Below are 18,591 nucleotides of genomic sequence, written 5' to 3' on the forward strand. Positions count from 1 at the left end.
TATACACTGATTTATTAAATTATTTCTTAGAAATCTGGTGGAACATTTCATGTCGTCAGTAGCCATAGATATATTGAATAAAAAGTGTAATGTTTTACTGAAATTGAGGATTTGTGATTTGTATTTTTTTTAATCACTGCTAATCAAGCCTAGGCAGCTGTAGGTGGAGGTAGGTGATAATTTACGTCAATCCCCATAGACACAGTGCCATAGTTAGCCCAGCAGGTTGCCGTCCTATAACATTAGTTTTCCTGTTAATAACCTTAAAGAACATTCCTACTCTGTTTTGTTTTACACCTGCATCTCAGCATGGAGGGATTACTGCCTGTTGTCTCTGTGCAACTCATATGTAAATAGGGCAGAAATACTCTAATTTGAGTTTATTCAGGCACAATTGCCGGCTCATCCACACAATAAACATTGATCCTATTGCTGTAACCCAGGCCCCTCTTTTCAGCTCTAACAGCAATTAGCTCAAGCATTGATTTAAGGGGCTCTTGCTTCTTGCTTGCAGGCATGCAAAGGGTCACAAATACTGGCTGGATGTGGCAAACCTTTCCCCACAGTGCTGGGATTTGTCTTTTGCTCTCTTTTGCTCTCCTCTTTTCAAACAATTACACAGTACAATATAGTTTGTAGATTGAATCATGAGGATTCATTGATCAATCCACAGTCTCTGTATGGTGTTTCTTCCACTTTGTTTTTATCTTTCTTTTGTCCAGCCTCCTTTTTTTTTTTTGAAACTACTCTTTCACAGCTGCTGGAGGACCCAGTTAGCAGCCATTTTTATTTAAACTCAATTTCGACCAAGCCATAAAATACTTGAATCACTATATTATTGGTTTTGTCCATAAATAGGGACCTTTAAAGGGTTCCAGAATAGGATAAAGAAGGTGGTTTAATTTAGAAAATCCTAACTGAAGTTAACCTAAATTTTGTTAACTTGGTTTAAATGTATACAAGTTTAGTGTATATTCACCACATAGTAGTTCACTCTTTATAATGATACTAAATTGAGAATGTTTTTTTTTTTTTTAGCCATCATGCACAGGGGTGATGTCTGCATTACTCAGTTTACACATAACAAGAACCATGATGAAAATCAGTCCTGGATTTGGTGTGTTAACCATTACATTTTTAGAATGAGATTTAATGTATCGCTTCTCATCATATCAAAGAAATTAAAGTTAACTGGCTTTGTGAAAAGAAAAACAACATTTCAACACAAATATCAACTTTCACCTTCCTTCTTGCTCATTTTCATGGAGAACACATTTTGTTTGCGATGGGTCTTTGGTCGTGTGATAAGTTATTGTCGGGCAGATATCAGTCCGGATGCAGAAACAGAGACATATACACACACATTGTGCATTGCGTTTTTCTTGGAGATATTTCAGCAGCGGTGCAGATATTTTTTTATTAACATAAGACATTTTGACTTGTGACCGGAGCAAAAGCACTAGTTTACAGTAAAATGAAATACGGTTGAATTTTCTTTTTCTGATCAAAAAATAAAAGCCCAAAGGATTCCCCACAGGACTGTGTGGGCATCTACAGAGACTTTCTTTTTTTGTTTTTTGAGCATGTAGGGACAAGATACCTGTATAGGCCTTTTCACAGCACACATTTTCACGTCATTGGAATATTATGTGTTTCATTTAGGTCTCTGTGGTACCAGCTCTGGTATGCCTATTGTGAAGGTTGCCTTCCTGACTTATGGGGTCATATTAATGGAATCGATGATAATAAATGTTAGCTTTATCTGTAGGCCTACTCCTCATGCAAACTGGAAGTACCTGTTTCTCAATGTGCAATCTTCTGTACTTATACTCGGACTGCTTAAGTGCCTTCAAATTGATAAGTATCGCAACAGAGGACTAAGAGTATCCGGATGGTGCACTCATAACGGTCAAAAAGTTGAGAAGTTGAATGAGGACACTTCTCACCCCTAACAGTTGGCATCTGGGCTACATAGTGGAAGGGGAAGGACCAAACCTATCTTCAAACTGCTGAACATAGCAGCTGAGGAAGCTACACCAAAAAATGCAAGTTGCACGTCGTCTATGTGCCAATATACTGTTGACAACACTACCCTGTTGAAATTCATGCACGGGGCAAGTAAGTGTTCTATATGTAGTTTACTACATGGAAATGCATTAAATTAAGTATCCGAAAGGAGATACTCTATCCACCCATCCATCATCTACACCTGCTTTAAAGTATGGACACTTTACTCATTTGAAAACTCACAGTACAAGTAGAATGCCCGGGAGAACATTTTTCAAGTCCAAAACTTTAGATGAAAATTGGAAAGCACCTTGCTCATTTGTTAATGTGGACATGCGTGCCATCAGTGGAGGCAAATCTATAGAACAAAAAAAATACCAGACACATGCACAAAATGTATGGAAACGCTAGAGGAACATTATTTATTTGTATTTGGCAATGCAGACAGATTAAAATGTTATCGAGGAAGTAAGAGCTATAATCAGTTAATGATCAAATTAACTAGTATTTTAAGACTTGAGGTTGTTTTAAGCCCAACATTGTATTGCATGGAAAAACAATTACAGACTAAGCACTACTCGATGAATAAGACAGATGTGATCAAGGCTTCCACTAGAGAGGATAACCTTATTATTCAATGCTAAACAGCATAAGTTTTCAAATGTATGGCCCTTCATTGATCATGTTGAGGATTTAGGTGTAATAGATGATTGAATGAATGATAACTACTTTTGGTGGACAATGCAGTTCTAAGCTCAGTTTTTTTTTTTTGTACTGTATTCCTTCTTCTTCTTTCTTCCCTCTGTTTTGCATCTATTGCAATTAATTTATTTCATTGCATGTGGACTGCTATTTAAAGAAATAGGACGAGACCATTTTTGTTGTCAATACAATAGTGAATAAGTTCTACAGCACTAATATGTAATTGTGTTTGACATTTAGATACAATTAGGGTGAATAAAAAGAGACCAGTCTGACTTTCCAATAATACTGAATTGGCTGTCAATCAAATGTCGACCTAAACACAGACAAATAACGGACATTTCTGATGTTTGGACCTGCTTCAGTTTGGAGTTTTCTGACCAGCATAATGTCGCTTCAGGAGATCTGCAGGCCATCAGGCCTTTATAACCCGATTGACGCAAATTGCGTCCAAATTCACACCCCGTCTTTTCAGTCGAATAGTGCAATGAATATTCATTAGCAGATAGGTAGGTTGCTACAGCAGTTTGGAGAACTTTCTACTCTTCTATGGATTTATTCTGTCTCGGTGTTTAAAGTTGCTTCATCCACACTGACTCCATGATGTTGGGATCAGGACTTGGTTGGGGCTACACCACCTGTTGCAAGACTACTGGTTGTTCTTGTTGAACATAGGTCTTTAGGACTCCGGCTGGATGTTTGGACTTGCAGAGTGCCATAAAAACGTACTTAAAACTAGCTATTTATTTCACAGTAATCCCTGTTGTCCCTAGGAACGACAAAAGTGTTTTTTGGAACACAAACCCCCTGCTTGGAAAAGTTGAGGTCTGCATATCAAAACTTTTTTATCAGGTAAAATATCTCCACACCATAACAAAAACCTAAAAGCTTTTATTTAATGCCTGAATAGAGTTATAGTCTTTTATATTTACTGAATTGCATGGTCATTGCAGACTCATAGACACAGTCCTTGTGTGGCTATTTGTGTTAAAACATTTAACATCTAAGAACACAGATTTTTTTTTTTTTTTTTTTTTTAATGAAAAAAGAGGTTTGTAAAAAAAAAAAAAAAAAAAAGCATTTCATGATGTATGGGTATTGAAAACAGTATTCCTTTTGTATGAGTACCAAAGTAACCTGCCTAGCAGCTATTAAAAAAGAAAATCCAGCCACTCCGAGGTTGTGACATAGCAGCGTCATTTCTGTTTGGAGCACTTGCAGCTTTTATTTTGTGGTGCAGGCTGGGTCCATACAAAGTGGGACACCCAGATGCAAACCCCTGTCTTCAGTGTCAAAACTACCTTGGAACATTAAATCTATCCATATGTTCTTCACTAAGTACAACAGACAGTCCACGTCAATCTACTATAATATGCTGATAATGTGCCCAACTGTGTCCTCACACATCTCAGTACAGGAAATCACAGACAGTTGTCCTCACACTTTACGCCAGTGGTGACAACTTTCACTGACATTAAACCTGAGGAAATAAGACAGGAACGTAAGACGAGGGGAAGAATTCTCCCACAGAAAGTGCTCATTTCATCTCACAATGTGTTACATACAGTAGGATTTCATTGAGACACAGTCATTTTGACTTGATGTGGCTGTGTACGCTTCACACTAAGGAAAATATTACAAGAAAGTCATTATAGATATCGAGAAAAAAAAAAATCACTCAAAGCAACATTTGACTTGTCATTTTCTTTCTTTCATTTTTGTTATTTTCTTCTGCACTTTGAATGTGAGCCATTAATCAATGAATTCTGATATTCACACAGGCAATCTTTCACTTTTCCAATTTAAATATAGTCATCCAAATTCAGATATTTATCAGGAATTTCACAAATGATGGAAAACTTGCATTTTTTATTTGTCTTTTTGCGATTTCCAAGATGAGCTAGCTTTTTAGCATAATGCATTCCAAGTGTGACAGCTGTGTGTTCATTATTACAAACAGAACTGTCCAGATCTATAGTGTAGGGATGCTGCATTTACCTTCAGTAAAGGCAACACAACACCGTCAAAAGGCAAAAATCAGTCCAGACCTATTTATTGCAAACGTTGTTTTGTGGTGCATTACATTGTAACAGTATTCCGCATAGATCATTGCAGGCTTTGTAGTGAGTGCAAGATTCAAATATGGCAAAGTAGCTGTGAAAAAGATTCATTCAGATTTACATACATATCAATTATGAATAAAAGCAAAATAAGACACATTTCAAATGAGCAAATTATGGTCACATAAATGGACTGATTCTTTTTTTTTTTTTTTGGCTGATAATAACAGTAAACAGTAGTTTAAAACATCCAAAAACAATAAAAGTCATCTGATATTTATGAGCATAAACACACATTTTGATTTTGATATTAATGAATTGTACTGACTAGGACCTTTTAAAATCATTTTTGAAATAATATCAAATGTGTCTGTGCTTTATGCTGACTTCATGTCCAGTACTCTGGGTCTGCTTTACTTCCTTCCTCTGTTCCGAAAGAAGAAAAGTTTTTGGCGAGGGGTGCCAACAAAGAGGAAAACCTGGTGTGTCAAGGCAATGTGGCGTGTTTGTGCTGGGAACAGCAGAACTGACTGTTTGACTGGATTCCTGCGTGAGTCTTTTTGTCAGCATGAGTTTCCGTCCTGATGCACTGCGGAGGGTATTTTTTTTTTTCAGTCTGTCATGTCTTTGCCTGGCCTCCTGAACACCACCTCAACCCTCCAACCCCCCCCCCCAGCTGCCATGTGGCCTGTCACACCGCCTCACCTCTGTTCCCACACACATACATACGCACATTTTTTTTTTTTTTTACTATATTTGTGAGGAACATTCATTGCCAGGTTCCATTCTCTGTTTCCTCACTCTCATCTTAATCTTACAGTTAAATCAGAAAAGAATACTGATTGAACCTTTAATTTAATTGTAAATCTAACCGTAATAATATAACTAAATGTTACCGTTGAATATGAATGAAACACACACACACGCACGCACGCACGCACGCACGCACGCACGCACACACACACACACACACACACACACACACACACACACACACACACACACACACACACACACACAACTACAGAATATTTTCTGCAGAACCTCCGACTTGCGCTCCATGTGATTGTAGAGATAACAAACGTTGGTTCAATGAAGCAATCTGCTCCTCAGTTCACCTCGGTCTTCCATTTCCTCAATTAATTGTCTGCAGACATTTTCAACCCCCTCAGAGCCCTTTCACCGGTCACCCCCTGTGCCATTTTTACAATTCAGACCCTTTTTATTTCCACTCAAACATCCCAGCTCACATCTACTTTTGTGACCCCCTCTCTTTCAACGTGTAGTCAGCAGGACTGGCCAATGGCTCTGTGAGGTGATGGGGGCAGCAGGTTGGCGTTTGATTCCCAACCCACCCCCCACCCCATCCTTGAGTGCTTATGTTGAGATGAATGCAGCCCACACTGACAAAGAACTGAACATCCAAAACTGCCCTAACAACTTAACAAGGAGGCACACAGGATGAGATGTCAAACATTTTGAGTATATAGTTAAACTGCTTTCACTGTTGTTTTTGTGTCTCTTTGTTATGGATTAGTATGCTGACATTGCACTCACATCAGCCAATTAACAGAGAAAATTAATGAAATATAATTTCATTTCAGCTTTTTATTTACTCACCTGTGCCATAAAATGGTTTTAGCACCAGGACTTCCACCACTGGTTGTAAATATTCCAGCAGGTGTCATCACTGACAGTTTATTACAGTAGATCCCTGCATGTCAGGGACATCACACTGATACATAACAGTTTGAACATCTTAAACACTGCTATTCCAGCAGGACAACTCGGTATCAATAACGATCTCTACGAAACCCTCTGTACGTATTAAAAACATTACAGATTAGCATTACTGTAAACACATCGAGTCTGTCTATGCAACAGGGAGTTTTGAGTTTTCAATTAGGAATGTATGCATTAGTTGTTGACCCTCCTGGCATCATAACAGAGGCTGACATTTTGTCTGTGTAGAGATTGATGTAAGTCTAGCTGCTGTCCTTGTGTGGCCATTATGGTAAGGGATGAAACCCACCAGAACAGTTCTGTGTTAAGTATAGGTGGGCAATTTGATACAGCCATGATGACCATTGTTAGTACAGCTACTTTAATTGTTTTCCAGAGTTGCGTCAGCTTTTACAGGCGTTTATCAGGTTTTGTATGTTAACATCTGGTCTCTCATGAAACCATTTTATGAATTTTTGTTCAAGCTTTGTGTTTTTGGAGCCAGGGTGAAAGAAATGTTTGTGTTTAAGATGCTCACACATGATTATGTCCATTGCAGCAGAAGATTCAGACTGATGTAACAGATTTAGCTAATTGTAAATAAGCAGCTTGATCCACATACTGAAGGTCCTTGATTGAAAATATACAGCTGATGATAAAAACTCACTAGTTTTTATGTTTTTAATGATATATCTCAGGGAATGTTTGCATACTTTTACTCTGTCCTTTTTTTCCCCCCTTTTATGTCGCCTTGTAAAACACTTAGTAACTAATGTTGCTTCACTATATTAACTTTATTATTATTATTATTATTGTTATTATTATTATTATCAGACAAAAATGCTAAATAATAAGTTGAAGCATAGGGACGCACCAATCCAACTTTTTCTGTCTCAATTATATATTTGGTCCCTGTCCAATGCCAGTGCTAATTACAAGCTGTATGCCTCAGTCTGTCAAAGAGGTTGGGATTGTTACTTTATGTATAAATTAAAAGCAGATTAGACTTAACAACATGAAATACCCCCGAACAGCTGACTCCTTGTTGTTAGCTCACTCTATACGTAGGTTCCTCTTTTGTCTTTTGAGCTGAATTGCTGGGTCTACTGGCACGCTGCTGATGCATGACATAATGCATGCATGTAGATGTAAACATTGAATATAATTGAATAGTTGTATCAGTTTTGGATTGGCGGAGCCCTACAATAGCTTATTGGTAGCTCATTTTTCTTATGAAGAAGTTCTGATTTGAATTGAATAACGGCCATGTCCTCTTTAGCAATGTGATACCCTCTGTTGAATTTAACACACAGCTTGTCTTTCTCACTCACCATGCTAGTGCTGTCTTGGTAAGAGGAGCAACTTTTGTGCTGTATGCTGCCGCTGTTTTAAAGCTTCATGCTCAAAGTTTGTTGAGGCTGTTGCAAATTTTATGTTGCTGCACCAGCAACATCATATTCTGCACAATTTGTACAGAGCATCTGCTTCTTCTCTTTACTGTACCTCTGCTGGGGGCACTCCACTAATCACTCATGTCCAAATACATCTTTTTTTATGTGTCTCCTCTTTTATGTCACAATGCTGTCTCTGCACAATTTGTGACAGATCGGTCACAGTGTAGGGCCCTGTTAAATACTGTAATACTGGACACGAGGACAGCCTTATAATAGGAAGTCCCATTTCACAAGAACAGTGCTCTGTTCTAGGAAAATGTCCTTTTTCACCTGAGGTTGCACCTTCGACAACAGTCCATGACAATTTATTTTGCACAGCTCTTTGTTGGATACCTAACCTCCATAACTATTGTGAATATGATGCACCTGAACACTAAATAAAAATGAACACTGTGTCCATCCAGTAAGCATTCCCTTATATTCCTCCTGAAAGCTTGTGTTAACTGGGATCTTTGGGCAAAAAAAAAAAAAAAAAACATCTTGCCATGAGCTGAACTCAGTCGGTCTCTGATAGATAAAAGAAAAATGGGGCTGTTTGGTCATTTGAGAATTCCTTGCCACAGAGCATTTTGTTGAATGTTTATGATTGTGACGCAATTTTCATTTTTGCATCAGTGGAGAATTGAAGCAGCTCTACATGATTTATTTTGCTTCATATAATACATTTCTGATGGATCACCACAGGTGTGTGTGTGTGTGTGTGTGTGTGTGTGTGTGTGTGTGTGTGTGTGTGTGTGTGTGTGTGTGTGTGTGTGTGTGTGTGTGTGTGTGTGTGTGTGTGTGTGTGTGTGTGTGTGTGTGTGTGTGTGTGTGTGTGTGTGTGTGTGTGTGTGTGTGTACAGCCTCTGGCTCTGTAGTTAGTCAGGTGTAGACAGGTCTTGCTCAGGAGTCCTTAGGCAGTCATGAGGGATGAAGGAAATCCTCTGAGCGGCAGTGAATAAAGCCTAGCAGTCAGAGGTTTAGAAGTCACTAAAATTAATTCTGAAGAATTTCAGTCCAAAGGCTGGCTGCACAGAAATGACTGGTACGAGGATCAGGGCTTAATTGTATATGGCAGAGAATATGTAGATGATGCATGGTTGTCAGAGTTCATTCAAATCTCTCAACACTTGAAGGTCCATTGGCTGTAACGTTATGTGAGGGGTGAGAACCAGGAGGGTGTGGCATTTTTTTTTAAACAATTATTTATCTTTTTTTTTTTTTATCTTAACTTATCTTAATTAATTGTTTGAAAAGTGCTATGAATAAAGTCTGATTGATTGGTTGATCATGATTGAAATAGAGACATCAAATGAAAACTCTTGATGAACTCTTTCTTCTGTCAAAATAAACAAAATTAATTCTTGATCAATTTAGACTTATTAATGGAAAAACAAAGGGAACAGTTGGTGCCAAAAGTTGCCATTTAAAAATGCATTGTGGGTAAGGCCTGTAGATAGCACATGGATCAAAAATAGCTGACAACTCATATAAACCAGGTAGGTTAACCAACAAAAGGAAACCGTTTTTAACTGCTGAAGAAGTGTTATTCAGTATGAGGAACAGCAGGACTTCCATGGCAATGTTGAGTAAAAATAGGCTAAACTCAACCTGCTTCGGTAAGGTTAAAGTTAGCACTTTAGATAACTATTAGACAGCTACCAATATCAAAAGTTCCGATGGTAAGTTTCATTGCGCAGGCACTTTTGCGTATGTGAAGATTTTTTTTGGAAAACATTTAATATCTCGAAGAAATTTGCAAGGTATTAAAAGTCAAGTAATCAAGGAATGTCCCCACAAGCCTGCAGGGAAAGCATTCACCTAGAAACCAAATGCCAGAAGACAACAAAAATCAGATCAGAGATCACATTAAGTGATGAAGAACAATACCTTGGCTGTAGCCAATATGGCTAATTAACCAATCAGTTGATTGAAAGAAAACTAATCTACAACTATTCTGATTATTGTTTTCTGTAGTTATTAAAGCAAAAATAACCAAATTAGTCTGTTTGAAGCTTCTCAAATGTGAAGATGCACAGTTGTTCTGCGTTACTGATTCATTGATCAAATATCCAGCAGCTTTATTGACAATGACAATGCTATAATCGTTATTACTTTGTGTTGAATATCTTTTCTTGTCAGGTTGAAATTCAACATAAGTACTAAATAATAACTGTAAGACAAAATATGACTAATTGTAGAAACCTGCGTGCTAAGATGAACAAACTAAACATTTCTTTAGTGTTTAATATTTATAGTGTATCATATTCTAAATAAATCTCAGTCAACAGTCGACGTGTATTTCTATTCTCAATGAATCTGCAGAGTATTTTCACAAGAAGATAAAATGTCACTCAGTTTCTCAGAGGCTGTAGTTTGCCTGCTTTGTGTGACTAAAACCTTATTTTCATGTGACTAAACAAACACTCAAGTGGCACTTTAAGGGGCTGCAACTTTTACTTTCACTTTTAAGCTTGACAAATGAAATAATCAATTACCAAACTAGTTGATTTTTTTTTTGATTGCCTTTTTGCAGCTAATGATAAATTCCTCTGTATTGAAAAAGAAGACACTGTCCACTAAAGCAACATGAAACATTGTCCTACGATCAAAATTATGAGGAGACAGAAAGGTTTACCTGGGTTGCTGAACAAAAGTCTGATCAGCTTAGTCTAATAAAGCGCAAATAAATCAGTGCCTAAATAATGCAAATACAAAGACGGAAGAAAATGTGATTCCAAAAAAAGTTCCAGCAAAAATGAAGCTGTGGAAAGAGAGCCTTTAAAGAAAAAAAATATCTGGTAAAAAAAAAAAAGTGTGCATGATCAAATGTTCCTGTGGGGGTGAGGATTAACTCCTGACATCCATCTAATAATAACGGTGGCCTCAGCAGCCCCACTTTAAGACTGTGATACTGTTGATCCCCATATGGGCTTTTACTGTATATGTCAGTGAAACAGGACAAACAGTCCTGTGTAATATTCATCCCTGAGGTATAACACAATCTGCCATTATGTCTTGCCTGAACATTGTGTGAGATTGCTTTAAACTGTAAGCTACTCTTTCCATGGAAAAGATCTAAAATTAATCAGCGGGTTTGTTGTCCCCTCTTAAGGCCACGATAAGAAGGTTTTGGTGCATGGGGAGGGAAACATAAGAGGCTTTAGGGGCCGCTTTTATTAAAAGGATCTGACATCTACCTGCCCTCTCAAATGGCAGGCAATTTTTGACACTTCTGGCATGCAAAGCAGCCTTGCAAAAATAACCACATCTCCTGGGCTGTAGGCCTACTCTGTTTTGATACTGTTTACCTTAAAGGATGCTGTGAAAAGCATCATAAATGAAATGCTTCTTCACAACAAATCCCAGACCAATTTATCTGGCAGCTTGAATGTCTACACATGGGCTGATTTCTCTCTTCATCTTTTCATTTTCCTGTTGTCATTATCCACACGTATCATGTCAGAGACGGCTTGATGAACTCAATGTGTCGCAACGGCTTGTTCTCACATCCATATTACTGCAGGACTCCCCACAGCACAGCATCGGCCTGTCAGCGCTTAGACTCAGGGCCAGTTCTCACTGTGATGGTCAGTTGGAGATTCTTTTTATTTTGATACAGTTATCATTTCCCATTTCCCCACTTGATTGGAGCTTAAAAGCCAAAGCAGCTCAGATCGTGCCGACATAAATCTCCAGGCCCATTAATCCGTCCTGGTGTTGTTTCTCGCACAGAACTGCCCAATCATGTCTCGATATTCATGGGAAAATTGAATGAATGATATTCTGAGGCAGCTCACCCACACTGCAGATTGGATGTTAAAATAGGTGGGCTGCTTTATGCGTTTGCTCTTGATTATTCTTATATGTATAGTATATGAAGCAATAGCCTCTGTAGAGACAATTCAGGTCAAAACCATGAGTGTTTCTGTTACTTGAACTCAGACGTCTCTTTCTACTCCATTGACAGCCTTCATTTCTAAGGATGAATTTCTGTGTACAAGTGACTGAATAACAATAACTGAATAATAACCAAAGAAAGGTGGAGGGACATACCTTTGAGATATGTTTCAAATATATTTTGATTTACCACAGCATATCTTCTCACCGTGATGATTTCTGGAAAATAACTGAAAGTGCTCTCAATGTTTGAATTGCAGTGTGTAAAAAGTCTTACACCATTTCACTTACACCAGTGAAATGCAAAATGACATTTTTGTTAAAAAGTACATATCCAGTGTCTTTCTCTTCAACCTGCTAGATACATATTTTTGTAACAGCAAAAACATCGTCCATCTAAATCTCAACTCCACAGTGTCCGATTTTTTTCAGTTGATCTGGGTGGTTGTCAGAAAAAAATCCTTTTCAATCAGTTGGAGTGATAGATTTTGGGGCAACCCTGCCAACCCTTCATCCAACAAGTCTTCGTCAAATCCCTTTCTTTACAAGGTGTTAAATCAATTGTGTTAATGGTCAGCCATATCTGTCATGATTAAATACAGCCAAAATAAACTAAATTTGGACAGACAAGTACATATGAATAAGCCTTTTTGGCTTGGAGCGTAGTATCAATTAGATAGAAAGTAAAACTTGAGGTTTGATTTACCTCATTTCCACTCTTATCCAAAATCTTGTTTTTCTCTTCTTCTGAGAAGGATTTGTTTCCCCCCCTGCTTCTATAAAATAATTAAAAGATATCCTGTCTTCGTTTAATTTGGGACTATATTATATTTAATCCCCCTGACTTTAGTCTTAGCTTCCATCTTTATCTCTGGATTTTATTTTGGTCATTGGAGATTTTATCTCTGGCAATTGTTTCAATCTCCTTCTGGACGGTAATATCAACTCTCAAGATGACTGATGCTTTAATCCACAGCAGTAATCGCAGTGTCCGTGTTTTAAGAAAATGATGTTGTGGAGGAGGGGGTGGGGTTGTGGTGGTGGGAGGGCGGGGGCGAGGGGGGTGTCTGGGCCACAGATTAACAAATATGTATTTTTGTATCCCTGTCCACTCCAAGCACAGTCTATTGAGACTAAATACATTACTTAGTACATTTTTTAATAACCAAATTAAAGAGAAATTTTGCGCAAATCATCAGGACTTTTTCCCCTGATCGCTCTCTTCCATTCAGTCAGTCAACTCACAGCAACATCAATGAATGAGTCGACAAGTTCTTTGCACATTTGCCATTCACCTTTATTTAAATGTTCTTGGCCTTGGTGGGTTCTTCTAGAAGACAGAAGCATGGTGAGCCCATAGGTAACTTCACACAAGGAGCAAAAACACTTTGGGGGTGAATACCGGGGACATGCAGTACTTGCGCACAGGATGACACAGCTCTAGGAGTACAGTATAAAACAGTTGACAGAGGGAAAGTACTGGCAGACTTCACTTCTCATTATCCACTATAAAAATATGGATTAGCTTCATCATACATCCTGGAATGGAGCACAGGGCACATTTATAAACATATACTGTGTAATAGATGACAAATAGACTCTATTTTTCTGAATAATATTAGACTAGAATAGTCCACTTGCTTTGATATTGAAACCGTCATATAAAACAAATTACATGTGTATTGCCTCCTAACTTATCAATTGACCAAAACCAAGAAAGGAAAGAGGTGTTGGGTTGTTGTGGAAATCAACGTTCCAACACTGACTGATTTTAGACCGTGGGCAGTTAGTGTTTACCTCAACAAGATACAGCTTGTATTACTGAGATTTATCTCTGAGCTGTTTGAGACAGACTCTTAAATTACTGGCAGTGCATCACTTTCTTAATAAAGGATAAATGCAGCTCTTTCACTCTGTAATGGAAGAATTTAGTGCATTCACACAAGGTGGAATCTTTGGACCCTATTTTGGAACTGGCACAAAGCTGGTCTAAGAACAGATGGTGCAGCGCACATTTTTGTTTTAGTGTTTGGTTCGAGTTGCTAATTTTGTGGCTCAACATTAACCCAGGTGCGCAGAGATGGGTGAAACGGCTCAACAAGGGGTACGTCTGTGAATATGCGCTCATAAACTGCAAATTTAGTGTCATTTTTGAGTGGAAATCTCAGTTGTGCAATCCACCAGCTCAAACCAGGTCTAAGTGCAGCGTAGCAGTCGAAGGGTTATTTTTGTGGCCCTAGTGGGAAGATCCCACATGAAAAGACCTATCCAAAAAACAGACAAATGTCCTACGCATTCTATCCAACTTACATAAATTCATGAAACAATTTTTTTTAAATGCAACCTTCTGATTCAGTTCATCATAAAACAAATTAAACTGACTGTTGTCTATTGAATTGGATGCTAATCACACACTTAACATGCTTCACAACGCAGTAGGCAATCTCCGCCACACATAACATAAAAGGCAGCTTGGGTTAACTACAAATGACTTGGAAACAAATTACACATAAAGGGGTAACAATTCAAAAGTCTTTTCACCAACTCATCTGGTTTAGTAATTCAAGGCCATGGAGTGTGACACTGCGTCATTTACGCACAAAAGATTAGGGCACTTTATGCACGGCAGCTCAGGCCATTTATTTAAATGATTGGAAAGTATAGTATTCACACTCAAAGCTCCTGATGTAGCAGAAATAGCAAATTAAGTTATGAGATAAGTTACTGATGCCCCAAAAACTGCTACATCCTCCACTGAAGTTTGGCTGGCGGTGCCACTCTGCTCTTTTACCAACCAGTATGAAATCGATAATATGCTTTGCCACAGCGGTTTTAAAGGGATTACAAAAAGATGATTTGATTGGCTATTATAGAAGTCAGCTGTGACACACATTCTAGTTATTTATTCCTCTTACTTTACCACTGCACCACACTTTGCAAACTGGGTGAGCTTGTGTTTACCAAATAACCCAAAAATCTGGCCACACCTACATGTGCTCCCAGCACACAGAACTTAGACCTGCATTTGTTCTACACTTACAAAAATAGAGCCCATGGATTTAAGATCCCATCTTGCTGTTAGGAAACTAAAATTAATGTCCCCTTTTTTTTTTTTTCAATCTGCGGTCGGTATTCCTACCCTAGGTAGTAGTATTGCACCAAAAATCGGCCAGCTACCATTAAACAAGAAAATAAGTGGAAGAATACATTACTACGAGGCACTGTAAAATGTGTGTAGTACTGTGAGATTAGATGCCACAGTAAAAACAGAAGGAACATGCAAAGCTTACAACAAACGCTAGGAATGTTCAATTAAAGCCTAACAATCAATCTGAGACCAAAGCTTAGTTTATAACTCATTTGAAAGCCTCACTCTTAGTACCCACACCCAACTTAGAAAACTTAAAAAAACAGGTACAAAACTATTTGTTGTCTGTCAGCCACCTGCCACCTATTCAGAGTTTCTAACTGAATTCTCTGACTTTTTATCTGATTTAGTACTTCGTACTGTTGAAGTGATTATATTGGGCAACTTTGACATTCATGTTGATGTTGACAATGGCAGCTTGGGAACGGCATTTAATTCATTATTAGACTCTGTTGGCTTTAAAAAAAAATTGGGAAACCTATTGACTGCTATAATCCCACCCTTGATCTTGTTCTGGCATATGGCAAAGATACTAAACATGTAATAGTATTTCTTGCAAGTCCCTTTTAAGAACAGTCAAATTTACAATATTGGACTGCAGAGCATTTTGGAAAAAGTTCCATTACTCTAGATGTCTTTCTGAACGCTGCAACCAAATTTTAGGAAGTGATTACATTATTATCTACTTTGATGCTATGTGCCAATACAATGGAGGGCAGCGAGCTCAATTTTACTCCCACACAAGTCGATCATCTTGTTGATAGTGTAGCAGCCTCACTGCATGCGACACCCAACACTGTTGTCTCTTGGAAAAAGAAAGTAATGAATTACAGGAGGTTATCTCCTTAGTACAATTTGCAAATATGCTCATCAAAGTACACATTGCAAAAGCTAGAAAGGAAGTGGTGTTCCAGGCTGTAGCCAGGCGGCCGAAGAGACACATCTCTGTTAAGCTTTGTATTACTTTAGCTGTCAGGAACCTTGAACATGTACATAAGACCAGACTAATATTTAGACCACCACTCTGCTACTGATGTCTCTGAGTTACAGGTGCCTCTTCTAAATCATCAACTTGTCTTTTAGAGTCCATCACAACAAAACTGCTCAAGGATGTTTTACCTTCAATTAACACTTCAATATTAGATCAGATCAATCTAACTTTATTAAAAGGCTATTAACTGCAGGCTTTTAAAGTTACTGTAATCAGATATATACTTTAAAAAAAACCTGACTATACCGATACGTATTTCCAACCGCCTCTTTATTTCTAAAATCCCATAAAATGCCATTACAAATCAGTTATGCAACCATTTCCACAGTAAAGGTTTGTTTGAAAATTTTCAGTTAGGATTTAGAGTGCATCATATTTTTCCATTATGCAAATTCAACTGAATTTAAATTTTTCAGTTTTTTTAATTAGATGCAGCGCAAACTGCCAGGCAAAGTCATTTAGGAGCAAAACATCAAGCAGGCGGCCCACACACAGATCAGCAATCAATGGGTAGCTTTGTGACCAGATGAAATTAGATGTTTGCTGTGCATAGCAAACCACAGCTCTCATCTCAAAGATAGTAAGAACATGCTTCCCATCAGCTTCGCTCAAGAGGAAGGTTTTTGAAAGTGGAAAGCATTTGCTCAGCCCGAGTTTTGGTGTGTATGGGTCTCTCTCCCAACAGAAATGTTTGTTGAATAAAGAATAAGTTTTATCCTGCAAATGTCAGCCGTCAAGCAATCTGCCCAATACATTTTACAAACACTTGTACTGTTATACCCAGATATGAAACTGATAATGATATGGCAAGGCTGGAGGAGGGCAAAACGTGGGGCTTCTCAAAATGCTTCCTTGAACAAAAACATTTGAAGGTTGAATTATGTTTTTTTTTCCTTCCATTATCTACTTTGCGACCATCAACCGTAGTGTTGATGATGGACTAGATCTTTTAACTTTTTTTTTTCTTTGCTGTGAAACTGTTGCTGTTGAAAATAGCCAAGTATGTTTTGAAAAGTTGTCAAAGAACAGACAAAAGCCATTACTGTCACATCATATCACTGCATATAATTTCATTTGTTTTGTTTTGTGGTCGAGAATAGTGCAGACCCATGACAAAGTTACACGTTACAACAATGCAACATACAGTAGCATTTTTTTTAGCATAACATAGCTATGGTCATGATCTTGGGAACAAAATAGTTATTCTTTTTTTCTAAATGTTTCAGTTTTAACATTGTTGGTTTGGACAAGTTACCATTACTTCTAGAGAGTTTTGCAATAATTACAGGATGATTTCAGACATAGAAAGTTGATAGTGTATTTGTAGGCAGGCTTTAAAAACTGAAATCTGTATCCGTTTTAGTGGTTCATTTGGAATCACAATAGAGTGACCTGGATCATGTGAGGTTTTTTTTGTTTTTTTTTCAGCAGAACTGCTTAACGTAGAGAGGGCTTTACACTGCATGTACTGTTCAAAAAGTGAAAGAGAAATCTTAGTAACAAGTAACACCAACGCCATATAGTTGCATTCACCTGTTTTTGTCTTATCATCTTTATAAGGATAGAGAGTGTTTACACTCACATTTGTGTGTGTCAAACATTCCTGTCATGTCTTAGCCTCTTTTTGATACTTTAGATTTTCATATTTCAGGAAAAAATCCATCAGTGTTTGACTGGAGGTACTATCCTTAATTACTTGGCTGTTATGCATTGTAGCTTTGAGGAATTATAACTTAATGAGTGGTGATAGAACAGACTTAGTGGTGCAAGTGTGTATAGACACAAAACAAATTTTCTTCCTTTATTTATTCTAACAGAAATGGATAATTATTACAGATTGAAAAACTAGACGCAAATAATGATGGGAAAAAGTTGGATGTTAGGCCAATCTGTTTTGACATCACGGAAAGACTGGGTGGGGGTTTTCAGGCAGTATATCTCACCATCTCAACACCTTTGCCATTCTTGTAGTTTTCAGGCCTTTTGTTCTAGTTGTCATGATCCTCTTCATCGCTGTCTTTCATGGAAATGCCTTGCATCCCTCCCTCCCTCACTGATGCAGTGGCTTCTTCCAAGGTCAGCCGGTTTCTTACGGTTTCATACATTTTGCTGTTTAATGTGGAGTCCAGCACTCCCTGAAGACGGAAGTCACGGTACTTTTTCTATCACAAACAGGAGAATGAGAAACAGTTAGCAAATGCATTCAAGAAATATCTTTTCAGGTTTTGTGAGAAAGATGGTGTTCTGCTGTTGATGCTTAAGATACTTTTAGTCGTTGTACTGCAGTGGCAGTTTGTTAATACGGGGCGCCGCCCCCTCCAACATCGAGAGAAAAAAAAATACTACTTTAACATATAAAACATAAATTAATGATATAATAATACTTTGGTCGTAAAATGCACCTGGTAGTCTGTCAGCGACTGTGAGCATTCAATAAGAACAGTTTTCAGATTGTATTTAGTTAAATTCTGTGTAAATACGTATAATTCCTGGTGCGGAGTGAATGCAACTCCTTCAACTTTTGGCAACCACAGGACCTGATGCTGCTTTTCAATTGGTTGTATCAAATTTTCCACAAAACAGCAGAGATGTGACCCTCCGTCTTTTATTGGCAGTGAATCAGTATTG

At 37.9% G+C, this 18,591-nt stretch overlaps 1 protein-coding gene across 4 annotated transcripts in view; it reads right to left on the minus strand.

Moving 5' to 3' along the window:
• Nucleotides 1-13,107: 13,107 nt before the first annotated feature.
• cadpsa (Ca2+-dependent activator protein for secretion a) overlaps nucleotides 13,108-18,591 on the minus strand; it is a 173,929-nt gene continuing 168,445 nt past the window's right edge. For all 4 annotated transcript variants that reach the window (XM_069703250.1, XM_069703251.1, XM_069703253.1 and 1 more), the window contains one exon: nucleotides 13,108-18,125. In XM_069703250.1, the coding sequence (XP_069559351.1) occupies nucleotides 17,952-18,125 (174 nt within the window). In that variant the 3' untranslated portion in view covers nucleotides 13,108-17,951. The remainder of the gene's footprint in view (nucleotides 18,126-18,591) is intronic.

This window comes from Brachyistius frenatus, unplaced genomic scaffold (genome assembly GCF_029030835.1).
Source record: "Brachyistius frenatus isolate BFR_SWC_R1_liver_20210118 unplaced genomic scaffold, ASM2903083v1 Contig_45, whole genome shotgun sequence".
NCBI classification, from domain to species: domain Eukaryota; kingdom Metazoa; phylum Chordata; class Actinopteri; family Embiotocidae; genus Brachyistius; species Brachyistius frenatus.